We start from the raw sequence: 23676 nt of genomic DNA on the forward strand, positions 1-23676 counted from the left end.
AGTATTTAAATGGCACTTCGGGATGCTGATGACCAGCCAGTTTTCCCTGCACCAGTCAACGTACTTATCCAAAAGCCTCTGAAGCCGCATACAATCATCTGTAGAACGAACTGGTGAATACAATTTCAAATTTCGTCAGCGTACATTCGCTTGTATCCAGCTCCAAGCAGCGGGCCGATATCATTGAAAAACAGCACAAACAGTAAAGGTCCCGTGTTGCTGTCTTGAGGAACACTCGAAAAATAATAGACCGGGAAGAGAAACAGGAGTTAAGCTGTACACGCAGAACTCTACCTGAGCCATTCTGTGAAATTCCGAGATGCGCCAAGTCGTGAGATTTTTGTGCTAAAATTACAAAATTGAGAATGTAAAATCGGGCATTGAAATATTTATAAAGACAAGAAAACCAGAGAGGCTGACAAATCAGGATTTTGCCATCAAAACTGTTGCATCTTCCGTTCAATATCTGCAACCGATGCGTGGCCGTACTTGGGAGTAACGTTTTACGCCTGTGGTGGTACTAGGATGACGCCAGCTACCATTCGTCCAAGCTGTCTGTCTCGTAGCTGTGGTAATCCATCTGTTAGGCTGAGTTGACCTGGGCTGACCTTGCGATTCTCGTTTCGAGTGGTTTTGGTTCGTTTCGAGCACGTTAAACGAATGGGAGAAACGAACCAAAATCACTCCAAACGAGAATCGCAATGTCACCCCTTGTTTCAGTATGTCGAAAAATAATTCCCCATCAATCAGCAAGTCCTCCTTGTCGGGTATGTGGAACTTGGGATCGGCAAGGACTTGTCCTCCAGTTGACGATCTTAGAAGTTGGAATTGTCCAGTTGCGAAACTATCACGAGCATGGGTTCGTTTCGTAGGACGTTGATTCCAACAATTGGGACGTTGGCTGGCTAGGCTTCTTTGGGATATCAAGACGGTTGGCCATCTCTTCCGTGATAAAGTTGACCTGGGAACCGCAATTCAAACAGAACACGGCACATGGATGTGCTTGATTCCTCCTGATGCAGGCCTGCAATATTTGGAGCGGTGATCTTTGCGCAGGCACTTGAAACAGATTCCAGCTGCTCGGATCTTCTCATTCTTCTGGGCTGGGGTTAGGCTGGATAGGGCCGAACACTGGATGTTTCGAAGGGGACCGCCACAAATTCCACAGCAGACTGACTAGTGGTTGGGATGGGCTGGTCGATGCAGCATGGCTGGCATCTGAATTTCAGGCAGTCGATAGTTGCTTCCAAACCTGACGCGTCCTCTTCTCGAGAGCTGACATGATCCCTCGAACTACCGAGCGATCGCTATCTTCGTCCTACGGCAGACCGTTCAGAAGTCCTGCGAATCCCAAGCTCACACGCATCACCTGTTCGTTGATTTCAAAGCCTCGTATGAAAGTGTTAACCGACAAGAGTTATATTAATAAAAAATCTAGTTGTTTTAACTTCTTTGCGTTGCCTAAGCTGGTCACGTAGAAAACTCTATAGAGGACGACTGACGACCATCGTCGAACAGCGGCCGGGTGTCAGGGGTGACTGGAGGACTTCACAATTTCGTGATTTCGTAAAACGAGCCTAATTGTGATAGTTCAACTAAAAGCGTTGTTTCTTTATTGATCTGTCTTATTTCTGCTTACGTAGTCTTATTGTATTAATTATATTTATATCTATATCTATTGTGATTCATCATTCCAGTAAGATTCTAGTTTGTGTGCTATTTCAAAATGAAACAAACTGCTTTCCCAGCTTGATAGCTGTGGGGTGATGATTGGCAAACAGAAATTAAAAACGAAAGAAAAATGAAACGGATTTAAATTAAAAACACACAAAAAACTGTGACGGAAACAATTCAGTAAAAATGTATGTACAATGTCACCTAACTTAGAGGAGGCTCAGATTATTCAGGAGTTTAACGATATGCTAATCAAAGTTTGGAGAACATATTTCTTATGAAGAAATATAACCAACCAATTGAAAATGAGTAAAATGAGTACTGTTGTACTACGTCCTAAAGAGGGGGGGGGAGAAAATGTCCTCGGTATTTGATAATATGATAGTTTAATTGCTTTAAGTACTCTGCTTTGGTGGAGCATCTTTTTGCAGAGGAGGAAATCGACAGAAACAGTAGAGGAAAACACAAATCTTCGGTAGCAATTTGGCACTTAGATCTTTTGGTATCGTTTAAAACAAAAAAACAAAACAAACAAACAAACTAAAAATGGTATAAATATGCACAAATGATCGTCGTTAGTTTCTAAAACTTTTGTTCGAGAACTCACATTCGAGGGTAAAACCGATAAACTAGAAATTAAAGGGGAACAAATCAAGTAATATCACTTGCTAGGGGGGAGATAAAAGCCACTTGCATGCTTTGCTGTTCCTATGTACAGTCTTGCGTTCACACGGCGTTGGACGCCGGATTGTTGGTTTTGCTTTTGCTTTATCCGCGGAGCGGATTATTCGTCACCTTCGGCTTCCTCCTTGGCGGTCAGCAGCATCTTCTGGCAGAACTGGGTGACCGTGCGGAGGGCATTCTGGAACGAAGTTGGTTTGTTTTTCCACACCACACCGATGTAGTAGACGGGAATGCCCGCGAGGGTTAGGGCTAGGCCCATACCGACTTCGTACGGTGCTACGTAGCACGGGACGATGATCAGGAAGGCACAGATTATGACGAACAGCGTCGGTACCCACAGCTGGACCTTGATCGGCCGGTTGATGTCCGGCCGGGTGTAGCGGAAGTACAGCACCGCACTGACCGACAGCATGATGAAGAACGACTCGACGATGCTGCTGTAGGTGATCAGCACGTACACGTCGCTGATGAATAGGTAGAGGAGCGAGAGGATGCACTGAAATTCAATGGTTAAACTGTAAAAACTCCTGTTTTCTTATTGGTCGGTGTGAGACTTACCAGGAAAACCAGAGAAGGCATTGGCGTGAATCGGTTCACGTTGATGTGTGAGAGGATTTCCGGCATGTGTCCGTTGCGGGCGCCAACGAAGCACATTCGTGATGAGGTCATAATGTGCACGGAAAGGCCGCCGAAGGCGGCGATGGCTACCAGAATTGGCATAACGAAGGCTCCCCAGCCCATGGCTTTTTGAGCAAACGTCTGTTTTGGAAGCATAAGAATGTGTGATCGAACGAAAATGGAGTTTAAGTTTGTGAAAAACCTACCACAGCGATTGCGTCCGAAGCGAGAATCTGCTGGGGTGTCAAAACTGCCACGTAGGCCATGTTTGCCAGAACGTAGATGCAAGTTACCAACGGGAGCGAGATGTAGATTGCTCTTGGGAGGTTCTTATACGGATCTTGCAGTTCTTCGGTCATAAAGTTGAGATAATTCCTGTTCAAAAGAATGAGTTTTTACGATTAAAATCAAGTTTAGGAACACAAAGCGGCAACCTACCATCCAGCGTAGGAGAAAATACCCGAGTAGAATGCTACGGCCAGCTTGCCCGGGTCAGTTTCTGTGTTTTCGAACGAGTTTTCAAAGTTCTCGGTTCCACCGAGGGCCATGCAAACGACACCGACGATGATAACCAGCACCAGGGCGCCGATTTTGGTGAACATGAAAATGTTCTGCATCTTGGTGGTGATCCGAACGTCGTACGCATTGATGTAGGTCAGCGCACAGATCGTTACCGCCGCAAACAGCTGCAACCCGATGGTGGGCACCGAACAGCCGGCCGCAAACAGCGGCTGAAACACGTAACTGGCGAAGGTCAGAGCCATAATGGCGTTGGTGCTTGGTCTGGAAACAAAAAATGCACGTAAATTCTCGCTAAATTTCCATCAAAGTTAGGACAAACTTACACAAAAATCACCGTCGCATCCCACAGATACAGAAAAGCCGGCAGTGGACCGTACGCCTCGTAGATGTAGGCATAATCTCCACCCGATTTGGGGATGGCCGTGCCGAGCTCTGCGTAGCAGAGCGCACCAATCATCGACAGCAGCCCACACAGAACCCAAATCACCAGCGACGTCCCAACGGAACCGACCTCCTGGAGGACTCCTTTCGGTGAAATAAAAATCCCCGACCCGAAAATGATACCCAATATGATGGCAACTCCCTCCAGCAGACCGAGCTGTTTCTTCATCTGAACACGTCCGGTAGCCGCCGGCGGCGGTGCCCCCGCCGTCGTCGTCGCATCCATCGGCGGGAGACTCTCGCTGCCCGGACTAACCAGGACATCCTCCGTTGGTGAGTGCAGCTCCAGTGCCGTCGTTCGTTGCTTTAGTACCATGATCGAGTCCGAGTGCGTGCTGGCTGGATATCAACTGACGACGGTGTTTGATGATAACTGGATCGGAGCGGATCGGATTGTAGTTGTAGGACTAGTAGTAGACTACTAGTAGTGGGCCACTGTTGTTGGTAGCCGCCTCAGTTTCGTGTTGCCGTCGAGCATTGAGCTTACTCTAGCGTGTGAGTCACTCACTCGTTACTGCACGATATAGGTACTTGCTGTTGTGGCTGCTGCTGCTGCTGCTGTCCAGCGTATCGTTTCACAAACTAGCTTTACGAGGCTAAAGATAAGAGCAGGAAAAAAAAAAACGGTTAAACAGATGGCAAAAGTATGTACATACATATATGTAGGTATGTGGCGAATATTCGCAAACAACTAGTTAATGAAGCATACAAAGTTGTATTAAGTCAGTACTTCCATCGAGCACAATATAAGTGCCTATTTGCACTTAAATCGTTGCACACTTCTTTCTTTGGCTGTGCTAATGTTTGTGCTTCATTAACTCGAAATCTACTCGGGGAGATTAACTTCTGATGTAAACTTTCATCATCAACGTACAAATATTTTGCTACCTAAAATCGATGGAAAAGTACCATTTTCTCTGTTCGAAGTGTGACTGGAATTGGAAAGCAATCGGCGTTTACTGCTTGGCTGCAGCAATTAGGTGCCTATTCCTTCTCATTGCTAATTGCACGGGGTCGGTCGGTCGGTCCTGATGATAGTGCTGATAATAATCGCGGATAGATAAGCGAAGTACTAGTAACTTCACAGAAAGTTTATCTATTTGCTTAGTAAAAATAAAAACATTGGCGTGAAAAATCGTACACAGATTGAGGTGAATCAGAGCTAGCATTGAACCCAGCAGGTAGCAGGCCGTGAAGTTTCTTCGATGCACAAGTTTTCGCTGTCATATTTCAACGGATTGTTTCCGATCAAGTTGATTCCCTACGATATGACCATCAAGTTCGCGTATTTCGTGTATTTTGCTATCGTGTAGTGTAGACCACAAATTAGCTTAAAGGATCTAATCGTTTAGTATTTAAAAATTCTATCTAAAGTATTCTGTGGTAAAAATAGTAATAACATTCAGCGCCGTAGCGTGCAGTTGGCCAGACTGACCCCCCGCCTAGCTCTAGGAGGCGCACATAGGAGTATGGAGAACAAAAACGTGGCCAAAATTATTTAAAAGGATTTTTAGCCAGTTACCTAATGCATCAAATAGATCAAAAAAGTTATTTATTATTTTTAGATGATAAAACTTGAAAATTTGGATTCCGTAGAGCCAAAGGAACACATGATTGCCTTGCGTTCCTCTCAACAGAAATTCAGATTGTTTATGCTCGTAAAGAACAAATAGCATCTGTTTTCTTAGACATTAAAGGGGCCTTCGATTCAGTTTCGATTCACATTCTTTCGGATAAACTTCACCAACAAGGATTTTCGCCAATTTTAAACAATTTTTTACACAATTTACTATCCGAAAAACACATATGGAGACTTGTCAACATCACGAATTAGTTACATGGGTCTTCCCCAGGGTTCGTGCTAAAGCCCCTTACCTTACAATTTTTATACAAATGACATTGATGAATGTCTTACAAACCCATGCACAATAATACAATTTGCAGATGACAGCGTAGTTTCGGTTACCGGTCTTAGAACTATCGGTTTACAAAGTCCATTGCAAGACACTCTATTCAATTTATCAACTTGGGCTTCACAACTGGGTACCGAGTTTTCTACAGAAAAAACTGAATTATTAATCTTTTCTAGAAAAAACATGAACCAGCTCAGTTACAACTCCAACTCATGGATGAAACGATCTCCCAAGTTTTAGTACATAAATACCTTGGTCTTTGGTTTGACTCTAAATGCATCTGGAAATGCCATATAAGGTGATTCAGAAATGTCACCAGAGAATCAATTTTCTCCGTACAATAACTGGCACATGGAGGGGGGGTTATCCAGGAGATCTCATCAAACTTTACAAAACAGTGATATTTTCTGTTCTAGAATATGGTTGTTTCTGTTTTCGTTCCATTGCAAACATCCACATCATTAAGCTTGAGCGTATACAGTATCGTTGCTTACGTATCGCTTTAGGATGTATGCACTCAACCCACACTATGAGTTTAGAAGTACTAGCAGGAGTTCTTCCATTGAAAGACCGCTTCTGGAATCTTGCTTCTCGTATTCTTATTAAATGTGAGGTTTTAAATCCTCTAGTAATTTTTTTTACTATTTGATGGGGCTTTCAACCGTTGGTTGGCTAATTGAACTTCAGCCTCAAACTCCTTTTATGACTGTTTACTACAATCACATGGATCAAAGTATTAATCCTCGCTTATGTCTCCCCAATTCAACCATTTTGTCAAATTACTCTAAAGTCTTTTTTGATATTTCCATGCTAGAAGATACTCGTAACATTTCCGAGCATCTGCGTGTACAGCAGTTTCCCCAAATTTTTTGTAATAAATTTGAAAATATCAACCCCATTAATGTTTTACACTGATGGATCACTATTAGATGGATCTACTGGCTTTAGTGTCTTCAGCGTTAATTTTACCGCTTCTTACAAACTCAATAACCCAGCCTCTGTCTACGTAGCAGCACTAGCTGCAATTCACTATGCTCTAGGGATTATTGACCAATTGCCCCTAGATCATTATTACATTTTTACAAATAGTCTCAGTGCTATTCAAGCTCTACGATCAATTAGAGATTTAAATCACACCCCGTATTTCTTTGGAAAAATACGACAGCGCTTGAGTACCTTAACTGAAAAATGTTTTCATATTTCATTTTGTGTGGATACCTTCCCATTGTTCAATATCTGACAATGAGAAGGCTGACACATTAGCTAAATTGGGGGCAATAAGCGGTGAAGTTTTTGAGAGACCTATCGCCTTTAACGAATATTATGCTTCTTTACGTCAGAAGACATTAATCAGTTGGTAAAACTCTTGGGACAATGGAGAACTAGGAAGATGGTTACATTCCATTATTCCCAAAGTATCATCTAAACCATGGTTCAAAACTTTTAATGTGAATCGTGATTTTATCTGTGTGATGTCTCAAATTATGTCAAACCACTACTGGCTCGAGGCACATTTTCATCGTGTAGGTCTCTCAGAAAATAATCGTTGTACTTGTGGTGAGGGTTATCATGACATAGAACATGTCGTTTGGCAATGCCCAACATACCATACCGCTGGATCCGTGCTTAAAAAGATTCCTTTCAAGGGAGAAATAAACAAGCTAATTGTCAATGTGATATTTTAGCAAGTTTAGATCTTTGCTACATGTCTCTTATTTATACTTTTCTCAAAACTATTCGTATCCCCATTTAGCACTTTCTTTTATCTTTTTAGAAAAGGATTATAAGACAACCCACATATGTGACTAGAACTTGAAGTATGAAAACAATTACAAGAAGCCATATTCAAGACCTCCATACCTGTTTTTGTTAACTCATATAAATTAGAATGTTGATATTTTTAGTAATTAAGTAACCTTCATTAATGTTTTTTGTACTTGTTACCTAATTTAATTTTTGTTGAAAAGATGAGAGGTTTTATGCCTACGGGAGAAGACACAAATATATGTGTCACTCCCGCGGGCTTTTTCCTACTCCACATAAGAAAAATTTGGCTCCGTTAAACATTTGTGCGAAACATTAGAAGAAACCGCCCATCTGCGTTTGTACTGTGTTTTAAAACGTCTCAACTGATGTTTCAGTGCTTGACAGTGATTTGGAGGGCATTTAAGAGTTTCTTTAAGTCTTTCTTCCATAAACAAAAGTTTTTCGGGACAATGATCAGGAGATTGCTGTATAAACTGAAAGAGGTGGTTTCTGGAAAATTTCCAGTTAGTTCTCTCAGAATCTGAAAGAATACATCGAAATTTCTTAAGTAATGCATGACAAACACAAGTATTTGATAAAGTTGAAAAAAAACGCACTAAAAATCGTCAAAATTTCAAATCCAAAAATAAATTGAGAGCGTGAGGATGCGTAAAATTTTCTTTTGAAACGTTATTCTGGAACTCCAGATCTTTTTAATGATAGTAAAATTTTTGCTTAGAGATGCTTAGAAACATAAACAAATATGCTTTTTTGTAAAAAAAATGCCTTAAAAAAGAACGCAAAAAGTGGCTGCTTCCACTCCTGACTTACGGGTTTCACCTAAATGTGTATAAATAAACTTATGTGAAATTTACTCTATATACCTTTGTCTAGATTATCCAAATTGAATTTTTACGAGACAGTTTCTAGAAAATATCAAAAACACAGCAGGAGCTCAACCTTGTCGGTCGGACTACTTGCAAAAAAAATCACGTTGCGAATAATAGCAAGGTTTTGACAGCTGTACAATTCTGTAAACAATCGAGATATTTTCAAAATGGCCGACGTATAAAGCTATAAGTATCTAACAATAAAACATTGATAAATAGCAAGTGGTTCATTGACATTTTGATTTTTGAATTTTGGTCAGGTTTTTGGCTGCTGTACTCCTACGTGAGGCGCCAAAAACGGCCTGAATCTCAGTAAGACACTCTCAACAAGTGTTGCGAAATATTGGATTTCGGGGGTTGTACAAATCTACGGGAGTTGACAGTTTAATTCTAAAAAATAACAAACTTCGAAGGAGCACTGATTTAACCCTCTAACGGGCAACATCGTAAAAACGATGCGATCAAGCTAATGACTATTTTATCATGAAAGTACACACAAAAAAACTATAAGTTCTGATTTTCATGCAAAAATAATTATCTGGAGGAGCGCCAGGTAAGAAAAAGTCCAATTTCTCTTTTTCTTTTTTCATGTCTAACGCTCTATCCAGATGTTTTTTCAATTCAGATATATTACAAAATTAAAATAATGCATGAAATTTACTCATAGAAACATTTTTTAGGTCAATCATTTTGTTCTAGATGTCCTTTTCCTTCAAAAGTAAAAAAGGGAATATTCGCGCATTAATTATTTTCCGAATTTTTCGGAATTTTTGTTTTTGAAAGATGATAACTTTTGAATGCATGGTCAGAATGTTATGATATTAGTATCAAAATGTCAAGAAATCTGTTCTGAACACATTTTGTGTATTTCCAATTAAAAACAAATTTTGTATGCGCCTCTGGAGCACCAAAAGCGAAGGCCGTCTACAGACGGTCTTACCCGTTAGAGGGTTAAGAAAAGAAAAAAAGAGTATGCCAAATTGGGCCACCGCCGTATTTTGAAAATCTGGCCCAAAATCTAATAAAAATGTGGTCCAGAATATGGTTCACAATCTGGTCTCGCATCTGATCCAAAATTTGATTAACAATGTGGTCCAAAGTATCCAAAACCTGGTCAAAATTTGATAAAAATGCGGTCCAAAATCTGATCCAGACTGTGTTGCAGGTCCAGAATTAAGCATAAGCATAAGCATAGGATACCGCCCATGTGCTGCTACTCCGTTATTGACCAGGACCGATGAAAATTGCAAAATGATGGTTGGAAAAAGCATACTTGGGACAGCAGGCTATTTTTCATTGTGCAACATTATCAGGTCCCTGCATGCTGATCAATACCGACGCCGGCCACGTCCGAATGCGGGTCCTGGTGGGATGGGAAGCAATGTTAGTCCAATACTTGCTGCTACTAAAGACCAGGGAATCCTCTGCATCTTCACAAGTATTTCGGGAAAGGAATTGTTGTTAGTAGATGGGCGGAGCTAGATGGATAATGTAAGTATGTAAGCATCAGTCATATGAGACTAACTTGGATATTCGAAAATTTTCTTGTAAAGCCAGTAACTACGAAAATTAAGATATAAAAAATACCTTTTTAACAAATTTAATATAATGCCAATGGTGCTCATATACAACCATAATTTAATTTATATCGAAAAATACTATGCACATGCGAGATTTACGGCTCAAAAACCACGTAACAACTTGAACTTATCCGCGATCAGGGAAATCAGGGATAATGAAACGAGCCAATATAGCCCCTAAGTTGATAAGCATTTCCTCTGACCAACGCTAATACGCAGAGATATAGCGCCCTACACGCTTATTTGTTTCTCTTCGAGATAATGTTGAAAAACTTCACCAAATTTTGTATACAACTTGAAAACATTTTATATGTGTGTATGCAGCGAGACAAATATGCGTCCATTTTTCCAGTGGGACAAATTGGCCTCAAATTTTTTCGAGTTTTTCTAGTATAAACACCATGTTTTCGATTCTATTATAAAAATACATATATAATTATAACGTTAGACAACAAAATGTCGAAAATGACAAAATGTAACATGGGACAGTTATGCTTCCACCGGCAGTGTAGCTGTTGAAAAGAGCTGTCTTCGTCACACTGCCGGGTTTGTACTCCGCCAAATATTGTCCGCACTGCCTTCCGCTTCCGGCAAGCGACGCTTTGAACAGTTACCGTCCGTGTGAGGCACGTGTTTGATTTATTGAGCCTCTTTCTTTCATGTATTTGGGCTTCGACGCACTTATGTTTAACCCAATCCTCCTAGACTTCGCTTTCGTCGGACCATTCCCTCAAGAGCGATGTTGAATAGTATGCAAGAAGGATTCGAAAGTGTCCCCGAGTTACACACGAAATACATCTCTCGATCCAATGTAGCTCTGATCATTTGCCACAGTTTATCCGGAAAACCGTGTTCGTGCATTATCTGTCATAGCTAGCCTCGATCGAGTGCATCGTATGCTGCTTTGAAATTAATAAAGATGTGGTACATGGGCACGTTGTACTCCCGATATTTCTGCAAGATCTGTCGGATGGTAAACATCTGGTCCGTAATTGCGCGGGCTCTCATGAAGCCGTGTGCTATCGGTGACAGCCGGCGTAACTGGATCATAATGAAAATTTTTTTAGAACGCACCCCCCTAGGCCCCCTCCAGGGAAATTACATAGCTACGCCAATGGTTATGAGAAATAGTTAACTTCAACACTCAATTTTTTTCTCTAGCTACGTTAACTGCCTATAAAAAATCCATCTACCATCGATTAATGGTACTTCTAAGAAGGCCAGGTAAAATCCCACCAACTCACTTAATCTATTGGTCTCAGTCACGTGAACACATTCCCAGTTACTTTCTAAACATTTTGCACGATTCATGAAAAATTGTACAATCAAAGAAAATTCAGTACCAACTTTTCAAAAGGGCCAATCTGCAAAATGTAAACAAACCGAGTGAGGGTTATTTTCTGCTGGACTAGCATCGGAAAAGAAACCCTCACTCGGTTTGTTTACACTTTGCAGATTGGCCCTTTTGAAAAGTTGGTGCAACTTCCTATAGTTATTACTAAGACACTAGCGCCCAGTAAGAGTAATTTTATAATTTGAGTCATAAAAATCCTTTTGTTATAATTTTTTCACGGATGATAATGATGATGATTTAAAAAAATTCTCCACCCGGTTAATTGAGTCTAAAATCCGGATAATCCTGTACGACATGGTAGCTGAGGTAGCCTCTCAGTTGGCCTCGAAGTACGATGCTGATCTAATAAGCTAGTCGTCGTATATTCGAATCTCGGCTGGGAGGTGCTATTAGAGTCAATAATCAATAGTCGTAGCAACTTGCCCTGCAATTGTCCTGCACTCTAACGGCTGGCTGCGAAGTTTGTGGTATAAAAACAGAAGATCAAATCAAGCTGGCAACATTGCTCGGGAAAATGTGCATAGAGGGCATAGAGACTTACTGCTTCACGAAAAAAATATTTTGCTCTTGGTTTTACATAAGAAATTGGAGGCCGCTTGCTTCAAAACGTTGTCTCTGAATCGGAAAGGAATAGGGTAAGTTAACCTATAGTGGACCCTTTACCTATAATGGACTTCGGGTACAGTTTTGGCGTTTATTAGCTTGTGCTTCTCATTCCCGAGGATATATGACATGAGACAGAAAGTACTAAACATACTACACATTCCAGTTTATAAAGATTTAGCTGCATTCAATTGTTAATGCCTTAAAATCGACAGTTTCAACATATGAGGGGTCCATTATACGGTTAACAATGCAAAATATGTCGGTATTAGTGGACCCTCTTCATGCAAAATACACTAGAATTCCTTTAATGGACCCGGTCGCTATCCTGTTGTAAACCGCCAGGTCCGCAAAAGGAAAACGGTCATTCAAATCTGTTTTAAAAAATGAGTAAAATATAGAGATTTGCAATATAAATCGATATTTTCTTAGGCTTAATCGAAAGTTACTCCGGTTGCGGTTTAGCGTTACCAGTGTAAAATAATTTGTGGAAGAAAAATACTCAAGCACTAACTGGTCCACTAATGGTTAATTTACCCTACTTCGTGACGATAAGTGATTCTAATGTAAAAAAAAATCGGTGGAATACGATGGAGTCGGAACTTTTGAGATTACAATGTATTCATTGAGAGAAAAATAGAACTTTAGTTTTCAAATCAAATTAAAAAATATTTGGCAGCACTGGTGCTCAAGAATACTATTCTTTTCGAATTCCTTGGGCAATTTTCTTTGAAACAAAAAAAAACAATAGTCGACTTACGCTTATTAACTACTTTCATTTAGTAGTAAGTAGTAGTAAGAGGGAAATCCACCATCATTTCAAGGACTTGCCAGTGTATGTGGGTAGACTTACAGTAGATCCAAATTTGATTATCAAATGAATATCACACTAATGCTGTTATAGAAGGACCAAAAGGGGTTTGGCGGACCCACAAGCAGAGACACTTGTGCGCATTCCGGGGTTTCAAGATTTTCCTTCCAACATTAGGATCCTTCCATGTAATAATCAATTTCGCTGCACCAGCTTTAACCCACGTGATGGCTTGTTTGTGAGAAGAACTTGGCATAACTGTTTCAGACCTTAAGGACTCCGGTTGGCAATCCACTCCATCATCCAGCCTTCCACAATTATGCTGTTCATAACAATGATAACAATCATAACAATTATAATATGATAAATAGTAAGGTTATAATAACATTCTGGTAAAAGTTCTATGTCATACCTTCATGTTTGAGTTTTACCTACAACCCGTTAAGTAATTTCCCGTTTTGTAGTCCTCTCATCCTTCCTGTCCTCGCCATAGTTCTCTCCTCTCCACTTGAGCTAGCACTAATCTACAAAAAAAAAACCGGAAATCCCTTGCCGGTTTTCGTCTGGCTTGTTGTTGCAGTATGCAGATGTTATTATGTTCTCGTTTGTACCGATATTATCAATATTTTGTATGTATTTGGTAATTTGGTAATTTTCAATAATATAAAAAATTTACATGTGATTGAAGGTGAATTTAATATGGATATTTTGCTCACCAGTGCCGCTGATCCAATATGGTTATTAAATATTATTATTAGAATAAATACCTGTATGGAACGTGTCAACGATACTGGCAACACTCACCCGCCTTGCTATGCCAGTTACCAATACTTAAATATACTTCCTCACCACTCCGCTATTTAGCGCCGTCTTAGCTGTCGGTGCCGCGCTCTTTCGTTTCAACGGCTACTGTGCGAGCGCAATTCAACGAAATCGGGATCCGATCCGATATATACCGTGGACCCCCGTTCGTTTGACCATTTTTAATCTGAACACTTTTTAATCCGAACCCCGTTGGTTTGCACGACGTGCAAATTAAAAATGGTTCAAACGTCATTCTCAACATGACATCATTTGTTTATGCAGACAATGCGCATAAACACAATTTGTTTGTACTGACCTAGCGTGTTTAATCGGTTTCACATGTCGTTTTCCTAACGATTAAGATAAAAATCCGATCAGAAAATGCAATATTCGCACTTGCAACTGCCAACTAAAACAAACCACCAAAACAATAACAAAGAGCAGGGCGGCCAGTTCACACAGGTTTCAGCATATTTCGGGTTACCAGTTGTTCAAATTAAAAAGTAACCCCGTTAGTTTGCATGAGGAATCGTTCAAACGAACAGGGGTCCACTGTACGTGATTTATTTGCAGCTTTCCTTTGCATATATAAACCAGCCTCTGCGCCGGTTATGCCACCGCACTTCGATGTGTGCGCACAGCCAGTATTCTCTTCATTCTCCCTCTCTCGAGCGAGAATAGGGGGAATAACAATGTTTTTTTTCGCATAGTGAATGGTATAACGACCATTTTTGTATGGTTTCCTTTGGTGGCATAAGCAATAGTCTCATAACTAAGCTGCGATAGCTTGTTAATGAATGTGATAGCCACCAGAACTATTTGTGGACTTCCTTTCATCGCCAAAATCGTGAGCGACGTCTCTCCCAATGATGCTATGATTTCTCTGCTCGAAAACATTTCTTGAATCTTGCTCATTGTTGTGTGATCGATTTCATTTTGAAGGAGAGCCACACATGATTACACTACAACCGTAATAATTAATGCGAAGGGCATGTTATCGATAGCGCCTTCAATATTAAGGAAAGCACAAAATACCGTCTCTTGATATTAGAGTGTTTTCTCGATTAACTTTACTACAAAGTGCAATGCGGTTTCTGGAGATTTACCGTGTTGGTATGCATGTTGATTTCCACGCAACGGATTTTTTTTGAAAATTCATTGCGGATATAGTTATCCGCGATTTTCTCCATCAACTTGAGAAGCGTTGATGTCAGACTTATTGGTTTGAACGACTTATGCATGATTTCCTCTTTCTAATCTGCCTTAGGTATGCATTTAGGTATATATTTGCCTACTTTTCGACAATTCCGGGATATGTCCCAAAGTGAATCTGGGAGCTCGGAAATTATAACGCGGCCCATTTTCTGTAAGGAAGTGGGTAGAATACCATCCGGATCTGGTAATTTTATTGGTACAAAAGAGCTAAGTGCCCATTTAATCGAATACTCGAATCAGCGTGCAAGCAGAGTCGAGTCGTCTGGCAAATATGTAATGAGAATTCTTTAACAGCGAGGCCTAATTTCATCGATTTATTCTTAACACTTTTGACTCTGCATTTAAATAAAGGAGGAAAGAAAATAATGGAAATCATGCAAATAATTCTGAGCAGCCAATTGTGTTATATACAGCCAAGGATTGTCCACAACAAATTTTTAACGTTTTCTACAGTTATCACCAACCGCGAGGCCCCCTGAAGCGCAAGGCTCTATGCGACCGCAAAGATTTGACGGGCTAAACGCCGGCTCTGCTGTCAAGGCTTATTAGTATATCCTAGTCCTCGCATCGACGTATTTTATATGCAATAAGCGAAGGAATTTTCTGCTTTTTCAAAGTGAGCCGATTGGTGCAAAATATACCTTACGTCCATTATGCCAACCACACATCATGCTCGTCTTCGCTACCTATTGGGTATGTTGACCAGACGTCCAGGATTTCAATGACTTGTCCCGGATTGTCCGGTGTCCCGGAAAGTGTTTGACATTGTTTTTATATGCTGGTAATATGTCCAAACGCTACAGGTGGGACATATTTTCTACTAAAAATTTGAACGAGTTTTTCAAAACGTTCTTCATTTACGAAAAATGGTTGAAAACAGTACCAGTCTGCTGAAAAATTATTGTAATGTTGTATTAAGTAGCCTCTAAATAAATTTGCTATGAACTACATAACCGTCAAGGTACTTTCCTTCGTCCTAATACGTCGGCAATCACCGACAGCGCAAGGTTTAATAGGGAATTAACAGGTGGGCTTTATCGAACCTCGCGTCACTACGAACCAAATTTTTACCATCCGACAGATCTTGCAGATTGTATGGAGTACAATGTGTCCACGTAACACACGTTAATTGACTTCAAAGCCGCATACGATACTGTCAATCGAAACCAGCTATGGCAGATAATGCAGGAACACGGTTTTCCGGACAAACTGGCGCAACTGGTCAGAGCTAATTTGGAACGAGTTGTTGTTGTTGTTTGTTTCTTGCGCATCGCGGGTACACTCCCGAATCCCTTCTACGGATCCACTCTACGCCAAACTGAAAGCGGAGTCTAGGGGGATTGGGAGAAAAATAAATGCGTCGAAGATCAATTACATGAACCCAAGAGACTCAAAAAGAGACAACCCTGCACCTCCCGTGGACGGTAATCTTAACGGCGACGAACTTCCAGTGGTAGCTAAGTTCGTGTATTTAGACGACAGGCACTGCTTGAAGAGATTTCCATCGTACATTTGGCTAAAGTCGGTAAGCTACGGTCGGCTGGACACATCGTAAGGCTACCGGACGGCAGTGCAACGAAAATCGTTCTCTTCAGCATCCTCACCGCAACCCGGAACAGGCGATCGAAAACTACGTGCTCCTTCTGAAACGTCTGGAAAATTGGCGATTGGCCCGATTGACCCAAGATTTGACAAATAAGCCGCTCAATATGTCCCGCATTCATTCAGAAAAAATCTGGTCACTTTACTATTGGGCTACATTTTCGTAGAATAACGTTTTTATGATGAAAATTTAAACAAAATTTACAAAAAAAATATAAAAATTCTGAAATTCATTTTTTTTCGTTCTTGGCTTACGCACGAACTATCGAGCGATCATTTGCTTCCGTTTATCGTTATCGGTTATCGACTGTAATAACTCAATTTGCTTTTCATACCTGCTCAGGCCCTACGAAGTAGCTACTAGTTGTTTCTCCGCCGGAACCAGTATCGGTTTTTGGGAAACCAAGACCTTTTTCTTCACTTTCATGTTGAATGCGCCTTACTTTACTATTACATACGCGTTCCAATTAGAAATCCCATAGCACAAACTACGGAAAACATACTTGCGCTATACCTCCCTGATCGCACTGATCACATTACTTACACCGATACGAAATCGCGCACCACTAAACTCACTTTCGTTATTTTACTCATAAAACTTGGCGGTTCCACACAGCTTGCCATAAATGGCACGATCATCAATCACTCACTCACACTCACCCTATTTGCTTCGGCTTTTACCGTTTTTTCCTTCTGCGTCTGCCAGAAACCCACGCGCTAAGCTGCATTTTCACTAGAATAGCCTAATTTTTTCAATGGCCAACTTTATCCCCCCACTAACTTTTGCCTTTACCAGCAACTGGCTTGAATATGACTCGGGAGGCAACTTTTCTTCATCTCACTACACACCAAAAATTATATAAAATCACATTTCAGCCGAATCCCGGGTCGAACACACGTAATTTACTTCCGTTCAAATCGCCTTCAACAAAGGTGAAGTTAGTCAAATTTCTAGGTGTCCGATACTTATCTTACGACTCCACTAACGCACTTTAATTGGACTAAACTCTGAAATAACTAGTCTTTCCACGGACTTAGCTTCACCACGAATAGTGATCAGCACACGTGATACCCGTCTATACCGTTCGAATGATCGGCTTGAACTGCTTATTAACTACTTTCACTTAATGCCCAAATTATGGCAGTTTTATCTCAATCTCTGTCACAAGTAAGTCCCAGATCAATTTCGTTGTGTTTGCCATTTGCCTAATGCATACCTCTCTGTTTCTGTTGATTACGAAAATTCATCCGATCGTACCTACTGGTCATTCAACAACAAAATTTCGCACTGTGGCGCGGCAGCTTCTTGGCAAGGGCACATCAGTCGAAGCTAGCGAAATCGGAAAATACCGTTAGCCGGCGTCCGTAATCATCCGGTGATGGCGTACGTGACCCGATCGCGCAAAATGAATACTAGCCTAGCTAGCCCGGATAACGATCATTGATCAGTTCAGTATTCAGTTGACTCTGGTTTGGCTTCGGGTTCGGTTTGGTTCGCTGTGTCATTGTTAGCCAGAGGGCTTCGCGGCGGGTTAATTTTGTGTTTTTCGCTATTCGCGTTCACCGCATTAGTTCCGGGTTCCGGCTATGAATTATAATTATCATTTTAATCGGTTTAGTCCGATATAGTGAAAATAGTCTAAAATGTGTGCTTAAGGAAAATGGTGCTGTTATTTCTTAGTTTGATTGCTATCTAATCGAGCTGAAAAATGCCGTTCTGGTAGCACCTGAAAAGAAAGTGATTTCAAAATGTCCGTCTCCATTCATGTTGAAGCACTTGTTGAGCCGCAACTTTGCGATGAATGCGGAGCTCGAATCTTGAATGATTCAAGATGGACCGGATGGCCGCAGCTTTGTGCTCTTTTTAGTGTTACGTTTTAGTGGAAATAAAAATTTAAAATTGCTGTTTTTAATGCATGGGTTTGGGGGGTTATTGTGAAAATAGTTTAAAAAGTGTTTTATGGCAAATGGTGTTTCTCAGCGCGATTGCTATCTAAACGAGGTCGAGGTAATAGATCCGGTAGTAGCTAAATAGAAAATGGCTTCAAAATGTTTGCCTTCATTCTTGTCCAATGATGAAAGTGGAGCTGGAGTTGGGCCGGGAATCTGGGTATGTTTTATTCCTAGTAGTTTTTTTTCGTGTTTACTCGTGTTGGTCGTAGTTTTGGGCTGTTTAGTGCTATATTTTAGTGGAAGAAAATTGTGATTGTGAAGATAGTTTAAAGAGTGTTTTGGCCGCAAATAGTGTTCTCAATGGGATTGCCATTGGAATCAAGGTCAAGATAGTAGTCAAGGGTAGTAACTCAAAAGAAAGTGTCTCCGAGATGTTCCTGCCAGCGCTTCAATTCTCGTCGATTGGAGATGAAGCTGTATCGAGACTGGACCGAGCCGAGCCGTGAGATGCAGGTATTTTTTATTTCTTCTTCTTCACGAGAGTTCATTTTTGGTAATCTAGTACAGAATTTTATTTATTCTTCAAAATTATGGCTTCAGACAGTTTGGCCAAAACTATTTAAAATTAATTTTACAATCACATCAAACTCCAAGAAATTATGTCACTTGTTATAATCTTGCATTGCTGAATTCCCTTTTGTCGTGTGCTAAAAATGAATTCGAAATAAAACTAAAAAAATGGTTTTAGTGTTTCAGAACCCTTAGAAAAGTATAATTTATTGGTTCAAAATTAACATTCTTATCAGGAATTTAAATTAGATTCATGGGCAATGTAACATTTATGATTATATTCGGGTTCCATGTCGGGCATTCCATGTTCTAGCATTATCTGCCACAGCTCATTTCGTTTCGAATCATACGCCGCTTTAAAGTCCACAAACAGGTGGTGTGTCTGCAAGTTGTACTCCCGGAACTTGTCTAGCAACTGAAGCAGGGTAAACATCGGATCCGTCGTGGAGCGACCCTCACGAAAACCAGCTTGGTACTCGCAGACGAAGGACTCCGCTAACGGTCTCAATCTGCAGAACAGGATAGGGAAAGCACCTTGTAGGCAGAATTGAGCAATGTAATTGCTCGATAATTTTTACACTCCAGTCGATGTCCTTTTTTGAAAATTGGGCAAATGAGGCCATCCAACCACTCCTCCGGCATTTGTTCTTCCTTCCAGATCCTGACAATGATCCGGTGGATTGCTTCGTACAGCCGCTTGCTCCCCGCTTTTAGAAGTTCAGCCGGGATACGGTCCTTCCCAGCAGCCTTACCGTTTTTCAGCTCACTGATTGCCTTTTTAACCTCCTCCTGTGCTGTCCTGTTATCATTGCACATCACAGGCATGGCCAAATTCCTGCATCTCACCGTTTTATAGAAACTCCGTGTGTCGTTGCTGGCGTATCGCTCCTCTGCGCCGGCGAGCACGTGCGTGTTTCTTTAGACGATGGATTCTTTTTTCCGCAGCTCTGTACCTCTCTCTGTTTTGACGCGTTGCCGCAGTGAGCATCCGACTCCTGGCCTGGTTCTTTTCATCTGTCACTCTCTGGCATTCGGCATCAAACCAGCTGTTACGCTGTCTTCCACGCGGCGTCGTGCCTACCACCTCTCTCGCAGCTGAAAAAGAACCCACTGTCTAAAATAATGTGAGTACGAGGACCACGTGCTCAATGACCCGCAACACAAGAGGGATTCGTTAGCAACGACACGCGAAATATCAGCAAAACGGCGAGGAATTGGTGCTGGCAACCTGCGTACTGACAAAACAGTAAGCAGCCAGGTAGCAGCCAGCTGGAAGGAGCACTTTCAGAATGGAATGCAAGAATGAATGTCCCGTAAAGTGCGTGAAGCCTCCCATTGCCGATTTCGAGCACTATAGCAAGTAAAGCCTGACAATTGTCCGGTGCAAAACAAATAAACAATCTACTACAAACTGAAAGATAATCAAATCGCCACCACAATAAAATTTCCCTGATTGAATTTCGAAATTCCCTGACGTTACCTGACTAGCTGTAACCCGCGCGCGTCGCTTCGCGTTGAGAGGAAATTGGAAGTACGCTATGTAACTCTATGAGGTGCAACTACGTTATTTTTGCTCGTCTTGAAAGCAATCTGGTATGATTGGTTTGAGTCTTAATGTGGGCGATTATTACCACGAAAATACATATCGCGCCCCTCGTTTTGGCTACAGACAAGGCTCTTATGTACATAGATTTCCCTGATCCAAAAATGAATTCCCTGATATTCCCTGATTTTTCAGGAAATCGACACCCTGAATGAAATTCCCTGGCATTGCCTTAGTTTTCCAGGTTGAAACCAATTTCCAGCAATGGCAGTAATGGCGAGTAACTTGATTCTCTTACGTTCTTTGGGATGAACGTTGAAGTCAACAGCGGATAACGGAAACAGCAAAAATGTCACCTCTTCAAATCAGTACAAATAAGATTCAGATTAGTTTGGAGTCATTGTTGCAGACACCGGCACCGGAGTTTCGGATGAAACCTGCAGGATGATCACTGAAGGATGCATTGAGCGGACACGAACCAGAGCGGCTAGGACAGCAGCCCATCAACGATACGCTGAGCTAAAGGCCTACTAAAAATTGTATACGGGGTGAGAGCGCCGCAAAAGAACCGCAGCCAATGGACCAATGCAAAAATGCTGCCCAAGCTTAGAGCTAGCTAGTTTTACTGGGTAACTTGTTTTGCTCATCTTAATCATAAACAGACAGAACGATCTGCGTCTCACAGTGAACAAGTGCTTTTTGTTCAAACATTTTCTCTTCCCTCGATTAATGCCAAATACTGTTTTCTCTTATAACATCCAGCCTTTCGGCTGGTTCTAAGCTGTTTCAGATTATTGTTGGAGTCATCCTTTCTCGCACGAAGAATTATATCTCTACATCTCAACATGGATTCATGCCGGGTCGCTCACTTTGTACTAACTTACTGAAGTTTACTTCAATGTGCATCTCGATAATGGAACGAATAGCACCAATTGACGCCATATACACAGATTTAAAAGCCGCCTTCGACCGTATTGATCACGGAATACATCTGCGTAAAATCTCGCGACTTAGAGATTCTTGTCGATTCGTTGAATGGTTGAGTTCATACCTAGGTTGAGTTCAGGAGTACCGCAAGGAAGCAGCATGGGACCCTTATTATTCATGCTTTTCTTCAACAACGCCACTCTCTTACGCCCAGCTGACTGCAAATTGATTATGCTGATGATCTGAAACTGTTTTTAGAAGTTCGAAACTTGGAAGATTGTCGTACCCTGCAACCTTTGCTAAATGATTTCGCTGGTTGGCGTCGGAGGAATTGGCTCGTGATCAGCATTGCCAAGTGTGAAGTCATAACGTTTCACCGTATTTTAACACCAATATTTTTTGACTACCACACGTCGATGGATTGAGGCTGAAGAGAGTCGACTCTGTAAGCGATCTCAGACTCGCCGACACTTTTGTCCCTAATAGATCGAGTTGAATGGAAACGACTGCCTGGAATATCGCTGACGATGACGCCCTGGTTGTTTTTTTTGTAGATTTGTCCAAATGAAGAAAATCCTAATTTGATTTTTGCGATGCTAACCAGGACATTTATTGTTGCAATTTAACATCCTGCTGTCGGATTCCACATGAAAACTGGTGAAAAAAGATCGTTTTATATTGCGGATTTCACTGATATTGATCGATGGGTCTCTAACTGGGAAGAGTCTCAGAACTCCCCAGGGATTTGCCCAGAACTGACAGAAACAGATGCGTGTTTTGAAGATCATTGAAATTCCTACATAAATATCTTTCTTTTGGCATCAAATTTCAAATCTAAAATTTGACCCATTTGGACACTTTTCAGTCACTTTTTGTAACTGTTTGGTCACTATTTCTATTCATTTAGTCACTAAAATCACTTTTTTGGAGTGCTATTGGCCCTGCATTGACATAATTTCTTTCTTTATTTCTTTCTTTTCAAGAAGGGAAAAGCCCGCGGAAGTGGAACTTTGTTCGACGCTCCTTCTTCCGTAGGCACAAAACCTTCATTTTTGCACCAACAGTTTACACCAAATGATACAATTATAAGCAGTTACATAATGAGGACTTAAATTATAACACAAAGTTCCTTATTATCTATGAGTTGATGACTAACACTATACATTTTGCACGTGATTTACTTCAAAGCATGCAGAAAATTATTTTTAAGGACAGAACGGGACAAATGGAAATCAAACACATCAAAACAACGGTTGAAAACGCGAGACATACTCGAGAGAGGCTCGTTTTGGCCATAATTGGTGCGTGAAGCAGGAAGATTGAGAAAGGGGTGAGATCGGAGGGATCGCCGACGGGTATTGATGTTTAGTTGTTGGAGTATATCTGGGCTGTCAATTTGAGAGTTTAGAATATCAGAGATGAACAAAGCCCTAGCAATATCTCGTCGTATAGCTAAAGAGTCAAGCCCGATCAGATTACAGCGGTGTTCATAACTAGGAAGATTTGAAGGGTCATTCCAAGGGAAGGCGTAAGGCGTAAGGCGTATCGAACAAATTTTCGTTGGATAGACTCAATCCGTTGGATGCTGTTATGGTAGTACGGTGCCCATACAACTGCAGCGTATTCTACTATTGACCGCACTAAAGAACAATATAGTGTTTTTAAACATTGGATATTGTTAAAGCTCTTAGTAAATCTAAATAAAAAGCCTAGATTTTTCGAGGCTTTGGTAGAAATATAGGCCACATGTTCTTTAAAAGATAATTTTGAATCGAGCAGAATTCCCAAGTCTTTTACACATGTTTCCCTTTTCAAGGATGTTCCAGAGACTTTGTAATCATAGCACACAATTGATTTCTTGCGTGTAAAAGAAATGCACGAACACTTAGAGGCATTCAGTACCATTCTATTCGTAGTGCACCAGTCGGCGAAATTATCCAGCTGCGCTTGCAAAAAATCAGTGTCTGTGTTATTTCTGATAACGGCAAAGAATTTAAAATCATCGGCATACGATGATTTCATGCATTTCAAAGCAAAATTGATATCGTTCAAGTAGAGGAGGAATATATACGGGCCTAGATGACTGCCTTGGGGCACACCAGACGTGACGGGGAATGGCGAAGAGATGATGCTACCTACTTTGACAGACATGAAACGTTCAGTGAGGTAAGACTTAAACCAACAAAGCATATTACCGCTTACTTCCAGTTGCTGAAGTTTGGCGACTGCAATCTGATGATTTATTTTATTAAAAGCTGCTGAAAAATCGGTGTAGACTGCGTCAAC

At 41.1% G+C, this 23676-nt stretch overlaps 1 protein-coding gene across 1 annotated transcript in view; it reads right to left on the reverse strand.

The window, feature by feature from the left end:
• Positions 1-1612: 1612 nt before the first annotated feature.
• The window catches only part of LOC128732849 (Y+L amino acid transporter 2), a 35195-nt gene continuing 13131 nt past the window's right edge, over positions 1613-23676 (reverse strand). Inside the window, exons 2-6 of the mRNA XM_053826263.1 lie at positions 3822-4535; positions 3415-3759; positions 3183-3351; positions 2917-3117; positions 1613-2854 (exon numbers count right to left, since the gene is read on the reverse strand). Of these exons, the coding sequence (XP_053682238.1) occupies positions 2459-2854; positions 2917-3117; positions 3183-3351; positions 3415-3759; positions 3822-4255 (1545 nt within the window). The 5' untranslated portion in view covers positions 4256-4535 and the 3' untranslated portion in view covers positions 1613-2458. The remainder of the gene's footprint in view (positions 2855-2916; positions 3118-3182; positions 3352-3414; positions 3760-3821; positions 4536-23676) is intronic.

This window comes from Sabethes cyaneus, chromosome 1 (assembly GCF_943734655.1).
Source record: "Sabethes cyaneus chromosome 1, idSabCyanKW18_F2, whole genome shotgun sequence".
Lineage (NCBI taxonomy): Eukaryota > Metazoa > Arthropoda > Insecta > Diptera > Culicidae > Sabethes > Sabethes cyaneus.